Here is a 15538-nt window from a genome sequence, read left to right on the forward strand (position 1 = left end):
CTTAAACCCTCATTGAGAGTCTCACTGATTCCAAGTTACCTGCTACAGAATCAACTGAATTAGATTCTCCCTGTGCACAGTGGATTCCATGAAGCAAACTTATGGAGAAAAGGTGTATTAAAGGTGTGGATTAAAGCAATAGAATTAATAGCTGACCACCAACTAGAAGCGGAGATCCAGAAAAATCCATAAAATGGACACAGTATCACACAGTATCTCAAGGTCATGGAACAAGGAGGATTTTACTACAGCTTCAAGACGCAAGTAAATCAGGGTTTTCTGTTTACAAAAACGGGGAAGTGAATAACTCAGTTTAAAGAAATGGTTTACATAGTGTTGATACTGGAAGGCAGTCAGCTTTGATTCAAGAGAATATAATTTGGTGAATACATGTTGCATAATGCTCAAAGACAGGATTATGCAGTCAAACATATCATTTTCTAAGCGATTTTCTCCCAGCTTGTATTTTGATCAGAATTTATTAGAACACTTCCAACTTCTGTTTCCAGCTTAATTTACCCAAGCCAAAATGTTTTCAGGTTTCAAGACAATATCTATTAAATCATCATTACAACATAATAGGCCAGATCAAAGGGGTATATAACCAAGTGAAGAACAGAAATACAGGAAAGTAGAAAAAGCACATAAAGTCTAGACCCAGCTACCAACTAGCTATCAGTCCTTTCTAACAAAGCCACGGTTGGCTCAGTTCTAAAAATGAAGGTTTGCTGATGTGTTCTGAGGATCGTCCCAGCCGTATGAATGAATTCTATGTTTTCTTTTTTTGTTGTTGTTTAAATAATCATTTCTAAACCTTCCTCAAACTATTTTGACATCTGTAATAATAACATCATCTTTGTTTAGACATGAGAAAGTAGGACATAAAAAGAATAAAGAATGCACTTACGGTAACAGAATGAGTCAGTGACAGAATAGAATGTTTTCAAACTCAAATTCCTCCTCTGGAATTCTCCCACTTAACTCCAGAGCTGCCAATTTTTTTTCTTTTTTTTTTTTTTTTGGAAACTTCTGGGGACAGTTAGGTTCTTTAATGTGTAAGTTTTGCAGACGCCCTCAAGATCTTTATTATAGGCTGTAAACAGTATGACTATTTTCTCTTCCCTGCCCTACCGGACTATGCAAGCATCAGCAGAACGCTCATGGACAACCGGTGAGAATTGGGTAGAAAGCTATGAAAAAGCATCTCCTGAACTATTGTTTTCACTCCATTTCAAATGCAACATAATTTAAGCCAAGTCATTCCAGTATTCATTATTATGTAATTTATATAATTATAATTATATTGGTTTTATAATAAAATCTGGATGTCTCTCCTGAATGTTATGTATACTATTCATGTGCTTCATGTCAGCCTTCAAGCCACTCATTTATCATTCCTGTTTTAAAGATGGGGAAACCAAGGCTCAGAGAAATTAAGCCACTGGCCCAAATTATTTAAGTAGTGACTAGTAAGTAGTGAAACCATCTGAATCCAAACATCAATGCTTTGCTTTGCTTTTTTAATGTCAAAAAATTGTCACTCAACAGCTGCAGGATGTTGTAAAGCATATAAAAGGGATGAGAGAAGTCACACCCACCAGTAAGGTGAGCCTCCTAATTAAAGGTGGGAATTGATGAGAAAAAACTCTGCTGTTCTATTACAGGAGAGCCAATTATCTGTGACTTGTAATATACTTACTTTCAAAAAGCAAAAATCTATCTGCAGTATCAGTGACATAAGGAAATACAAGTAAATCAGAAGTACTATTTCTTCACTTTATGTTAAAGAACCAACATATCATTTAGCATTGCATTTATATCCATGTTATTTAAGGTATACTTAACACGCAACAAAGACCCTCTTTGTTCACAAAAAACAAAACTGTGACTGATTTCAAAAGATGACACAGGTTAGTTAATGATTAAAATTATAAAATGATAAATTCATTCCTAAGGAGAGAAACAGAGTGACATAATCCTGAATGTGAAGAATTATGCTCATACATTTTCACAGGACAAAGAAAGTTCCAAATTTTCAAACTTGGATGATGAACTAATCAGTCAACCATTTAATCCAGGAAAAGTAGGAAGGGAGAAAAAAAAAAAAAGGCTGTAGAACAATAGCAGAAGGAATTAACTAAAGTACTATCAAGATTATTGCATTCAGAAATTAAAAATGAAGTAAAAAGCTATTTGTTTGAAAGGATTTTACAGTAGGTAAAACTCTGGAGAAGAAAAATCGAAGGGAGTAAAGGCAAGAACAAATGTAAAACAACAGAAAGGAGAAAGGAGAAATAGCCGTAGAGATGCACAAGGTTTTCAGATGGATGTACTGATATATACTGAATACTATACGCAAACTTCTTGCTGAAGAAGTTGCACATTTCACCAACATAGTGAGCTTTCAAGAAGAACACACACTTAGAAATGACTAAGAAACAGAAAATCAGAACAGATAATAATCATGGCAGAAAAATAATTAATCCCAGAACTTTCCCTTAAAAAAAAAAAAAAATACCAGGTTCAGAGAGATTGGCTTGCATGTTCTGTCAAATGACAAAGAACAGGCACAGTGTCAAGTCCTTAATGACAAAGTGTATGACAAAATGCATCTCATTCTTAGAGATCAACATTAAGATATATACTAATAATATAACTCTTCACCTTGTTGTTCAAAGGAGAAATCATGTATAGTAACTCAACAGATGTTAAACAAGAATTTGATAAAGACTTAATAGTCATTAAAAAAAAAAAAAGCTTGGTAAATAAGAAAAGTAGTTTTCCGAAAGCAGATGGAAATATGATCACTAATTTTGAAAAAAGAGGACAAAGCTGCCAACTTTCATACCAATTATTAAAAATATTCTGGAAGTTCTAGCAGGGTAAGGGGACAAAAAAAAAAAAAAGGATGATTATTGGAAAGGCAGAGCAAACAGGTAATTTTTATATAATATTATCTACCTGAGAAATCAAGTGTATTAACTGAACTGTTGGTACAAATAAATGTAGATTAAAATTTAATCGTGGGGAAGTATTATCATGGTAATTTTCACTTTAAAGAAAGCTCCATAAAAATACACAGAATTGGTTTTTATCCCCAAACTACATGTCCTTGGGTAATACAATTTAACCTCTTTTGGCATAGTTCTTCAAGTACAAAATGTCATTATAGCCTCTGTTCTGCTTATACACAAACTGGCATTTAAAGTCAATTCAATTATGTATATGGAAATACTCGGTACACAGTGTACTGGTTGGTCACATCAACCAATTCAAAATCCTACCCCCAAATGTACAAATCTCTCTCACCCATACTTGCGTTTTATTTATTCCTTTTATTTTTAGAAACGAAATTATATTGCAGATTTACTACAGACTTTCTCCAGGATGGGAATTTGTTTAAAAGGGAAAAAAAGCACAAATAATAACCAATTTTTAACAAGTTTCAATTTTTGTATATTGCATTTTTAGAGGGGCTCCTTCGCGCCAAGGCAAGAAAAAGTCCGTGATACCTCTTGGCCACAAGAGGGAGCTAAACATTTTGTTCGCTTGGTTTACCAAAGGCATCTTCTGCCCTATTTCTTGTGTTACAGAATGATTCACTGTCATCAAGATGGGTTTTGATTTGTGGCATTATTTCTATCACCCTAACTAAAGTCCTCTCATGATTGACATCTCTAGGAGCTGCCTCAGATGAGAAGTACAATAATTATAATTATGTATGATAGTGAGGTTAACTTTTATTTTCCTAACATACTTATTTGGCAAACACTCAGCATCAAAAACATCACAAGGGAGAGAGTTGATTGCAGAATCAACTACAAAAAATTTTTCTTCATAAATATTTTATTTTGTCTTGCTACTTCCAATGAAATCTGCCTGGAATCCTTTATATATTACTATCAAAAAATAAGCATCTTTTTAATAATGAATAATGCCCCTTTGTAAAACTATACGTTAGTCTTAAAGAATACTATGCTTAACACATGTGGTGATCATAGCAAAATAATTGTAAGGGAGTTTATTATTTACAAAATTATTTTTATTTATTTTTGTTAATGTTAACCATGTTACTTTAAAAAAAAAGATTTATTTATTTACTTGAGAGAGTGAGAGTGAAAAGAGAGAGAGAGCATGAGCAGGGGGAGGGGCAGAAGGAGGAGGAGAAATGCACTCCCCCCTGAGCAGAGAGCCTCACATGGGGCCCCAGGATCATGACCTGAGCCAAAGGCAGACATAACCAACTGAGCCACTCAGGCACCCCTACAAAATTATTTTCAAATGTAACATTTGGTATTATTTAAAAATGCATGATTAAATATATGATGCAAACTGCCACAAAAAAATTTTAGCCTAAATGTTAAAGAAGGGAGATCTTCATACTACCTTATGAACTAATTACTTTTAAAAAATACTCCAAGTACATATAATCAAAGTTACTTATAGCAACCTAGTAATATTACATAGAAAAGTATGATCCAAATCATGCATAGTATGTGAATAAAATGGCTAGATTTGAATAAGAATTGTTTCTAATTTATGATACTGGCAGACCACAACAGTATAGTTTGGTGACCATCTGATTTTATTAAGTCAGAATGTTGGAGAGAGAGTTGCTGTTCTTTGCCACAAAATACAATGAACAATAGATTCCTGCATTATACTCTTTTCTCTGGGGTAAACTAATCAAGGTGTATTTTTTCTGCACTATGTCTGCAATCCCATGCTCTTATTCAAAATATAATTATAGATATCACTTGTGAGGAAAATACTAAAGAGGAACATCTTGTTTATATCTTCACATTGTTGTGACTGAAACGTTGGCATCTGCATCCTGGGCTCTATGAGATGACACGCGTCTAGAAAATAGGACTGCCCAAGGCCTAGAAGAAAAACACTTGTCTGATTTCTAGAAAAAGGGATCCGCAGTGTTCTTACATTCTGTCTTCTAGGGACAAGCATCTGTAGACCTTCTAATCCATTTCAGGAGACAGACACACAGTGAGAATAGCCGTGCATATACCAGATAACCAGTCTAGTCCAGCGGTATAGTCCATAGGTTCTGGACTACTGGGTTCAAGTCTCAACTCTTTCTCTTACTAGGTGTGTTACCACTCAGGAGGAAAATGGTGATATTATGGTAACAATCTCATAGGATTATTATGAGAATTGTGTAATCCTTTACATACTTAGAAAAATGAAGACAGGCTTATTCTTAGCTATTGCTACTTTTAGCTATTAGTTTAGCTGCTCTTCTTACCTATTCTGTTTACATTATGAAAAGCCAAATGATGTTGCAAATCCAACAACTAAACCAGTTCAGGACTCTTTGTTTTACTTATAATGACATAAATATCCACAGGCGGAAGCTATCACACGGGCTCAAGTACACGACTTTTCATCAGGAAACTATTTTGATTTTGGACTGCATCGCAGGGTAAGACATGCCATCTCACAGGCACCCAACAGAATTCTTCTAGATCTGCAAGTCTTCTCCTGCGAACTTTTCACTCTTAGATGTATTTATATACATTCCTCAACTCCAGAAGAAAGAAACATTCAAAGAAATCATGACACATAATAAAAAATAGAAACAAGAAAAGCGTACCTGGGTAATCTTCAGACACATGTACTGAATAGGATACACTGTTAAGACAGGGGGAAAAAAGAGAAAAGAAAGGCTCAAATTACCACTAAGGTAAATGTTTTTACAAAATAAAAACCAACCTCACATTACCCAATCATTTTTACAGATATAGTACAGACATTCATTTTTACACATATAAGTACAGATATAAGTATAAACCAAAAAACCTCTTTGGTATTTGACACAGAAAACTTACAGGATTTTAAGATCTATTTTCCATGAGTGTAAATGGTTTTTGAAATATCTTTCTCCCAACAGTGGTACCTTTAGTATAAATAGGTCTTTTTAATCTCAGCAATATCTAATATTCCCTAAGCTATGACCATATGTGTCATTCGCTCAGATTTTATCAAATTTTTTTAAACCAAACATAAAGTATTCCTCCTATTTGGTACAGCAGCTCAGAATTTAAGCATTTATTTTTAATACCGCTTCCCCACAATATGCTGTGCTTTTGAAACATGTCCTGTGTCCTTTCCTTCAAAGAATTAACAACAGGATGCCAGTGGAACTAATAGTTATTCATCAGCCACATCATGATATGTAATAAATAAATGATCTCTTGTTCTCAGAAGGATTGGGTTGCTTTAAAAATAGTTTTAAAATTACACTTTAACAATTTCACAACTCCTTTCTCGGTAACCTGACTGCTTCCAGATATTATCTCAGTGACATATTAAAAGTTACCATGCTTATCTGTTCACTTTCCTATCTCGATCAACTAGACTGTAAGTCTCGCGAGGTAAGGGTCCATATCCATTTTTATTTTTAACACAGTCACCTATTATGGTGCATGACGCTCAGCATTTATTCAATATTAGCTTTCTGAATGGATCAGGGGAACTGCTGCCTGCCAGAGAAAAGTCAAAATTTAGTTTAAGTTCAGCCAAATTAACTGGCTGTTAAGGAAAAAAAAAAATTCAATTCTCTTTGAAGGAACATACAGAATAGAGTCGATGCAAAGTATCATTCACCAAGTAAATTCAATGCAACCCAAATTACTTGACACATGAACAAACAGGAAAATCTAACCTATAGTCAACTGGAAACTTGACCCAAGTGCTGGAATTAGCCCACAGTGATGTTAAAACAGTTAATATAAATATGCTTAAGGAAACCAAAAAGGAAAATCCAATCCCAAGAAGAAGAAACAGATGATCAGGGTCTTGTGGGACAGTAGCAAAAGAGAAAACATTTCGTATTACTAAAGTTTCAGGAGGTGAATATAGAGAGAAAAATACAGGGGAAAAAAAGACCTGAAAATTTCCCAATTTGGGTGAAAGACCAATGTACAAACTAAAGAAGCCCAGAAAACCCTGAACAGAGCAAGTGCAAAGAAAGCTGCATCCAGCTACACAGAGTCAAACAGCTGAAAGTCAAATATAAGGAAACATTTTTAAAAGAGGAGAAAAACTTGACACATTACAGTGTCAAGGTACAGGAAAACAGTAAGAATCAATGTTTTCATAAGAAACGGAGGACAGAGGACAGTACAATGATGAAGAGCTAGGGGAAGGAAGGTAGGGCTGACAACTATGAACCCAGAATTCTATATCCAGGCCATAGATCTTTAAAAATGAAGATAAATTTTAAAAATTATACATGAAAGGAAAATTGTGGGTATTTGTCCTAGCAAACCTAAAGTAGAAAAAAATCCTAAAGTTCTCCGGGTGAATGATATCAGAAAATCAAAGGTCCAGAAGGAATGGAGAGCACCAGAAGTTATAATTTTTCTCTTAATGTTTTAAAAATATATGAGTGCTTAAAAATTCTAACAGTTCACTGTGGGATTTATAAAACATGTAAATGTAATACACATGACAATTATAGCATAATGTCAGGGAGGGGTTAAATGGTCATATACAGTATCCAGATTCTTACGTCTTCAATAAAACATTGTAATACTAACCCTAAACAATAACCCTAAGAAAAATTAAGGACACACTGTAATCCCTAGAACAAGCACAAAAAAACCTTAAGAAACAATAACTAGATGAAAGTAGAATTCTAAAATCATTTTGGAATATTTAATGCAGAAGAAGTCAAGAACAAAGGAACAAAACACAGAAGGGACAAATAAAAAACAAAACAGTAAATGGTGCCCGACCCTAACTGTAACAAGGATTGCTTTTAATGCTAATGGATGAATTACACTGAATAAAAAGGCAGAATGGATTAAAAACAAAAAAAAAGCAAGATCCAATTCTAGGCTGTCTTTCAGAGATCCACATTAAATATAATTGGAAGTAAAGGGGGGAAAGTTATACCATGCAAAGGGTAAGCATAAGACGCAAGTGTTTAAATTAATTACAAAAACTTCAAGATAAAGATAAAAAGAGATCATAATGATAAAAGGGTGAATTTGTCAGGATGAAGGCACAACAATAAAAAATGTGTATACACCTAACAACAGAGTTTCAAAACACATGAGGCAAAACCTGACAAATAAAGGGAGAAAGGGACAACTCCACAATCATAGTTTGAGTAATTAATACAAGAAGACAACCCCCCCAAAATCATTAAAGACATGGAAGATCTGAAACAGATTTGCATGGAAAAAACAAACAAACAAACAAACTGTAACTGCAGAGTATCTTTTTCCTTTCAGGTACGCATGAATGGAACGTTCACCAAGAAAGATCATACACTGCACTATAAAACTAGTCTTAGTAAATATGAGTGGAGGTTTGGTTGTGTTTCACCATAGTTCATATCCTGGTTTCCTGGCTCATCTGGCTCTTATAACACTAAGTCTTAAGGCCTCAAGAAGGACTTATTTTTAGAATTTAGGACTAATTTTAGAATTTGTGAGTCGACTTAGGGCTTTGTGACTGTGGCCACAGGCTGCGCAACCCCTTCAGGCAACCCTTCCAGACTCTTCCAGACTCCTCAGAATAAACCCCTGGCATGCTGCTTAGTCCATGGAAAGAAATTACACAAAGGCAAGAATGAATAAGGAAGTGAATAGGAAAACAAGAAGGTTAGTAATGAGACCAAGTACTGATATACTGTTCTTTCATCAAGTATATTTCATTGTTTAATTAACTCAAAAAGCATTTCTTAGTAACCTGATAAAAGACAAATATTGTGTCATGTTTAACTATGATGTAGATAGGAAAAAAATCAGGAGATGATTTTGTATGATTAATGTAAGAGGAAGCAAAGAATATAAAACATAACCAATATGACAGACATAGGAACTTAAACATTTCAAAGCACAATAGTATTTTTTTTTACTTTTTATTTTTATATAATTAAAGGTTCACATGAAGTTGCACAGATAGAGAGGTCTCATGTAGCCTTTATCCAGGTTTCCCCATTAATTACATGTTATATACCAATAATACAATAACAAAAGCAGGAAATCGACATTAGATAAAGTTTTCTTATAGTTCTACGTTATTTTACCATGTTTGCATCATGTATTCACTATCATACATCAAAATACGGAACTATTTGATGGCTCAAGGATTTTCCTCATGCTATCCTCGTTAGAATTAAACCTGTCTCCCTTCATCCCAACATCTTTAACTGCAGACAGACACTAATCAATTCTCCATCTCTATAATTTTGTCATTTCAAGAACATTATATAAAGGGAATCACAGAGTATGACATGAAGCACAATAGCATCTGGATGCAAAGTTAGTATTGTGAAAAAATCACTAGGATTGGCAATATTTAGGATCGACTGAAGAAGTAGGAGATTGGATTCAGAAGCCACTATCAGTGGGGGGGTATGTAACAGGGAGGAGAAGGCGGCAACAAATGGCAGATGGTGGAGGCCAGCCAAGGGACCAGCTTTGGAAATCATGGCCCTGAATCAAATGCCAGGAATTAGAAGATAAAATAACCATGCCAGCAATGCTTCAGATAAACTGGGGGAGACACACTCTATGACCTCAATGAATTTATTTTCCCACAAGTCAACCCCTTAGGCAACGGAACTATACTATGTAGAAATGAAATTATTGATGATCAAGGCAATCCTTCATCCAGCAGAACTATGTGATAGAAGCCTGGAATCTTGCCAGAGATTGCACTCAATACTAAGCTGAATTAATTCCCAACAGCCTACCATCTCAACCAATAGGAGTTGGCTTCATTTCTCATCCATATGACTGCCCAAATCCAAAAGGAAGCCTTAATACGTTCCCATGTTTATCTCCAACTGGGGAGCCTGTTGTAATCGGGGTCACACAAACATAGATCAGATTCCAGCTTTGAGCCTTACTAGCTGAGAGGCATTATGAAAAGTTACTTCAATACGCTCGGCTTCGATCTCTTTTCAGTAAAATGGGAGAATCCAGACCTACAGTACAAGCCTGCTGTGATGATCTAATGGTTTAACAGGTGTAAGGTCCCCAGAACAACGCCAGACACAGAGCAGCAGGTGCCAAGTAATTCTAGTCAGCTTCCAGTACAAGCAATGAAAATGTACAAAAATGAAATTTCACATGAATGAATGCTTATTGGGGAACTCAAGTTACTCAAAAATCACAATATATTACATTAATCAGAGACCAAAACTAACACTGATGATTTTATATTACGGTTCTATTATCCTCCTGATTTTAAGAAACATTTCCAGGTTTGGGATCATACCTAATTTTTCAAGCACAAAATAGAAAACAAAAGCCCTACAAAATGACTCATCAGCTCCTGTGCTACATAGCATTTTCTCGGTAGTACACCAGAAGGAAAATCACCAGGGCTGTAAAATCCAAATCAGTTTCACTCTGGGGCTTACAGAGTTCTTAGGGGAACAATCTAGTACAAGCAGACACGGAAGATTAAGTTAAAGGAGCCAACAGGTAGGGCGGGGCGGGGGTGGGGGGCGGCAGCTCAGGGAGGGAGGCAGGAAGCAAAGAACCAAGCTGAACAGGTACAGGAGTAAGGGTAGCATGGACCGCACGTATTAAATACTAAAGCAGGCGAAATTATCGTGAGGAAGTGAACAGGAAAGAAAGTGAACGAGAGAAGGAAGAGAAAGCTGGAACAAGCTCTGAACTCTGATTCAGGAAAAGAAGATGCCTGCAAAAGTTTAGAGGAGGCTTCTAAACCACAATTACACTGAGGTGCTTTGTAGAGGAAGTTAGCTGGTCCCTCTGTGTCCGGTATATACCGCATGTACTGCACAGTACTGGGGTTTGGTTTGGTTTTTTGAGATTTTACTTATTTATTTGTCAGAGAGAGAGAGAGAGAGAACAAGCAGGGGGAGCAGCAGGCAGAGGAGGAAGCAGACTCCCTGCCGAGAACGGATCTGAGGCAGGACTCAATCCCGGCACCCTGGGATCACCACCTGAGCCAAAGGCAGCCGCTTAACCGACTGAGCCACCAGGAGTCCCTTTTTCCCCCACGCTGGGTTCTTAATATCACACATTTAAAACTGGAATCTCTAAACTATTTCTATAACTTCAATCATTTCTTAAATAAAATAGCTGCTTCCACTTTGTTATTCCTCTGAAAGCAACTGTCCCTACCAAAGACCTCTAGCTGTCAAGAGCTTCTGAAAGAGTTCGGGGGCGGCGGTGGGAGGGAGAGATGTCCTCAGATGTTCAGTTATCTACCGAATCCTGTATTTTGTTTCTACATTTGTTTTCTTGTGTAATTAAAAGCATTCCTAAGTTCATTCTTATACCTAACCCCACCGCTCAACGCTCACCCCCTTACCATCCTATTTCTTCCAAAATGCCTGCAAAGTATGAATAAATGGAGTTTAGAACTAGTTCCCAAGTTCACAAATCGAAGAAAAACAAAATTTTTAAAGAAACTTTAAAAGATTTTATTTATTTATATGACAGAGACAGTGAGAGAGGGAACACAAGCAGGAGGAGTGGGAGAGGGAGAAACAGGCTTCCCGTTGAGCCGGGAGCCCAACGCCGGACCCCAGGATCATGACCTGACCCAAAGGCAGAAGCTTAATGACTGAGCCATCCAAAATTTTTCTTTAGGAATAGTAGAGAGCTCAGGAAAATGGCAGTTTTAACATAATAGGGGAGGGAACTCGGATCTGAAGAGGAAATTGTTTTAGATTTAGACCTCTCAGCGGTACTGGATTCAGTAGCTGTATTTTACAAGTGGGTCCCAAAATGTTTCTGCCCCCTCAAACTCAAGAGTCCTGGATTCTGAGCTCGTAATTTTTCATCTACACCCAGCAAGCAAAACCCAGTATTTCATTCCGTCTTTTACTTTACTCCCTAGAACAATTTCTCTGATAAACCTATCCTTACAGAGCTTTTCTTTCCCAGTTAGATCACTTTTAAAATTTACATAAGAAAAAGCAAAATGCAGAAACTAACCCCACAGAGCACCTCCTGGCCCACAGTTCTCCACCGACCTATACGCTTATGGCTACAGGCCTCAACTCTGTACGTTCGCATTTGCTTGCAAGACAACAGCTTAGACCTGACTACATGTGTTCCTTAGCTTATTCCCAGACCCCCTGGGAACGTACCAGAAGACAATTCCCTCCGGCACCTCTTCACCAGTGTTCAATGTTACAGGATGAAAAAGACTGTCCAGCTATCCATTTCCACAACCAACTCTTGTATCTCAAGCCAGAAATTGACTTGGCATGCTCGCAGCTCCCATTTGCTTTTTTGATGCCATTTACTATCCATAATATTCACTATCACATTCATTATCATTTTTACCTTGCATAAACATTTTCTAAATATCCAAGTCAACGAGCTCATTTACCATTATTCGCTACCAATTGTTCTGTCATTTACCCAGGATTAGGAATTTCTAGGGCACTCTCTTTCTCTTCACTTAAAAATCCTCACATCACCCACAACCATATGGACAACGTTAAGCTGCATATGGTTCCATGACCTCATCTTCCCTTAATTTTAGCTCACGAAATCCAAGGCTACCCCTTGGACCGTGGCTTGAAGCATAATTGCTCTCCTTCTAAAATCTCAACCCAGTGTCCCACTTTTTAGCCACAATTTTATAACTTTTCAGCCCTCAATCCTTTATTTCTACTCTCTGACACCCACCAATCCCCATGCTTTTTTTTTTTTCACTCTCTGTGTTCTTCATAGTCCCTTCCAGCTTCATTTCCTTCTTTACGTGACTGCAGAGCCCTAACCGCTCTCGCCACACCATCTTCAACTCCTTCATTGTGTACCCCTATTTTGCCCGTGCAGACCTAGAACCACCAGAACTACCAGACCTAGAACCACCAAACTGTAGATAAGACATGTCTCACCTCCCTACATCTGGGCTTTGAATGCTGCTGGAGAGGACAATGGATCCAAAGCATCTGAACCCACTATAGACCCACTATAGACGTATGGTGCCCCATGCCAGCTCCAACAGCCTTGCTCAGTAAGCCCTCATACCTTCTTCTGCATCTTCTTCTTGGTAGACTTTTCAACCCTTCACAACTTCCTAGCATCCTGTAACAATTCGCCCTTTCAATTATCCGCATTAAGATAAAACAGGTCATCATATGGCTACTCTGTCTAGGCATTCTATCATTTCTTTCGCCCACCAACCACCTGTAAGTTAACACTTTTCTCCTTACACCCGGGAAGATGGCAATGTCTGTTCTTTTATCTAAGACTAATCTAATTGATTTACAGATGCCATAAATGAAGGCTCCATTTGGGAACTTGTTCCACAATTTGAAATTAATAAAAAAAAATGTGTAATTATGGAAGTATGAAAAGATTCACTTGCAAAGATATTAATGGTAGCACTATTAAAATGAAGAAGTACCCAGAAAAAAATGCCAATAATAGGATTACATACACTACACACACACACACACACACACACACATATATATATAGGATGTAACACCAGACAACTGTGAAAAAGTAATGGCATAAAATAATATTGTAACTAAAGAGACACGTGTTTCTGATACATTAAGGTACATACAAAAATTTAGACAGCTACAACATATTTGCATTAAAAATATGTAAATACATATTTATTTGTTACAAATACATACTGATAGAAGCATGGCTAGAAAAATATGGACAAATTTCAACATTTGCTATCTCTTGTTTATTGGGTGAAGGGACTTTAGTTTTTGTATCTGTATTTTTTTAATCTTTGTAATAAGTATGAAATATAACGGGGGGGGGAGGGAGCTAGTAATGTTTAAGCTCTCCCTTTACCTTGTAATCTTTTCTAATTATCACTCCACCTGCCTTCTTAAAATCAAAATTTTGCCAAGAGTCATCTAAGTCCTTTCTGCCACCTGTCCACTTGCACCTGCACATTCCAACTTGGCCTCCACTCTTAGGACCCCACCAAAATTCTGCTTCTTCACAACAGCGCTGGTCTTTTTTTTTCCCTAGTCCTTTTCTTACACAAATTCCCAGATGCATTTAATAAAAACAGAGACATCGTGAAACCCTCCTTTCGTGGCTCCTGAATCCCATGCCTCCCTAAGGTCCCCTCTTATTTTTTCCCCCTCTTATTTTTTTAAGATGCTCTTCTGAGTCAAGATCTTGACTTTTGATATTTCACATTTCATACTGTTTTCCTATTTCAATGCTTTCCAGTCATGCTGACTGCTCTATTTTTTCACATGAGTAATCTCAACTATATCCACGAGTCTCCTACCAGCCATGAGCAGAAGGCTCAAAAATTCCCTACCTCTCAACCAAGTAGGCAGCTTTTTCATTTCCCCCCACATTTCGATAGGACATTCTGCAAACGAATTAAACCCCACTCATACAAAGCAGAATTAACTGCCTTCTTTACATTAATTTTCAACTCAACAAATTAAATACCAAGAAATCTGGGGCAACTAATAGCAGCACCTGCCATTAGGAACTATAGATCTACTTTCTATTTGACCATATCATGGTGCAAGATGCTTGGTCACTTCCTGGAAGAGAGAAAGTCTGAAGTGGTTGATTTGAAGCGGGACCTGGAGTATGCATTTCTAAAAACCACCCCAAGCGGTTCTGAGGAAAGTAAGCTCTAGACCTTGTTTTTGGGAAAACAAAACAAAACAAAACAAAACAAACATAACAACCAGATACTGATTCTACAAAATTAATGCTAATTCTTTAGCCTGTCTTCAAGGCTCTTCACGATCTGAGCCATGGAACTCTCTGACCAGCCAAAACCTTACCAACTACCCAGAGACCTGGGCTTCTAACCCCGTCAAGTTCTACCATTTCCAGAACAGGTCATTTTACTCACACAAAGGAAAGTGGCCCCTGACTCTGGGTGTGAAACCTGGCTCCACCATTATTAACTGTGTGACTACGGGCCAGGTAACAACACTCTCTGACTCAGTTTCCAATCTGCAGTTTTCTGTCTCTTAGGGTTGCTATAAGGAGTAGACAGGTTAATACATGTAAAACTTTGAAGAAAAGAAAAAGAAGAAACCAAGCACTCCAAAGTTTTCAATAAATATTGACTGTTTTATCCATAAATATCTTTATCATTATTATTACTCCTACACATAGACTTAGTTTCCTGGAACACACCCCCACTCCCCGCCTTCTTCCCTCAAGACTCAATCTCAAAGAAACTTCTCCAACAATCCAGGCAGATGTATGTTTTCTTCCTTTATGTCCAACTTCATCTCTAGACTTCAGGTACAGACCAAACATTTTCATCCTCAAATCCCCAGGGCTTTGACATAGTAACTTATCAAAAAACAAAAACAAAAAAAGTTTCCAAATAAACAAATCATTTTTTTTCCCAAAATTACTGGAGGATATACCATGACAGTTCTTGACAGAAAACGTACTGCTTTGACAAGTGTTGAAACCTTGGACGAAAATCAGCAAATGCTGGTTCTCAACAGCTCCCCTGTGGGTCTACACCACCGTGCACGGGAGGGTCAGGCTCTTCCGTCACCTCTTCAGAGGCCTTTTCTGATACCCAGAACAGCGTGGGTTCTGCGTGCCCA

General features: G+C 37.1%; 1 protein-coding gene across 2 annotated transcripts in view; it reads right to left on the reverse strand.

The window, feature by feature from the left end:
• Nucleotides 1-15538, reverse strand: part of PARP8 (poly(ADP-ribose) polymerase family member 8) — a 179291-nt gene that overhangs the window by 77833 nt on the left and 85920 nt on the right. For both annotated transcript variants that reach the window (XM_045999564.1, XM_045999563.1), the window contains exon 4: nt 5609-5646. In XM_045999564.1, the coding sequence (XP_045855520.1) occupies nt 5609-5646 (38 nt within the window). The remainder of the gene's footprint in view (nt 1-5608; nt 5647-15538) is intronic.

This window comes from Meles meles, chromosome 3, assembly GCF_922984935.1.
Source record: "Meles meles chromosome 3, mMelMel3.1 paternal haplotype, whole genome shotgun sequence".
Lineage (NCBI taxonomy): Eukaryota > Metazoa > Chordata > Mammalia > Carnivora > Mustelidae > Meles > Meles meles.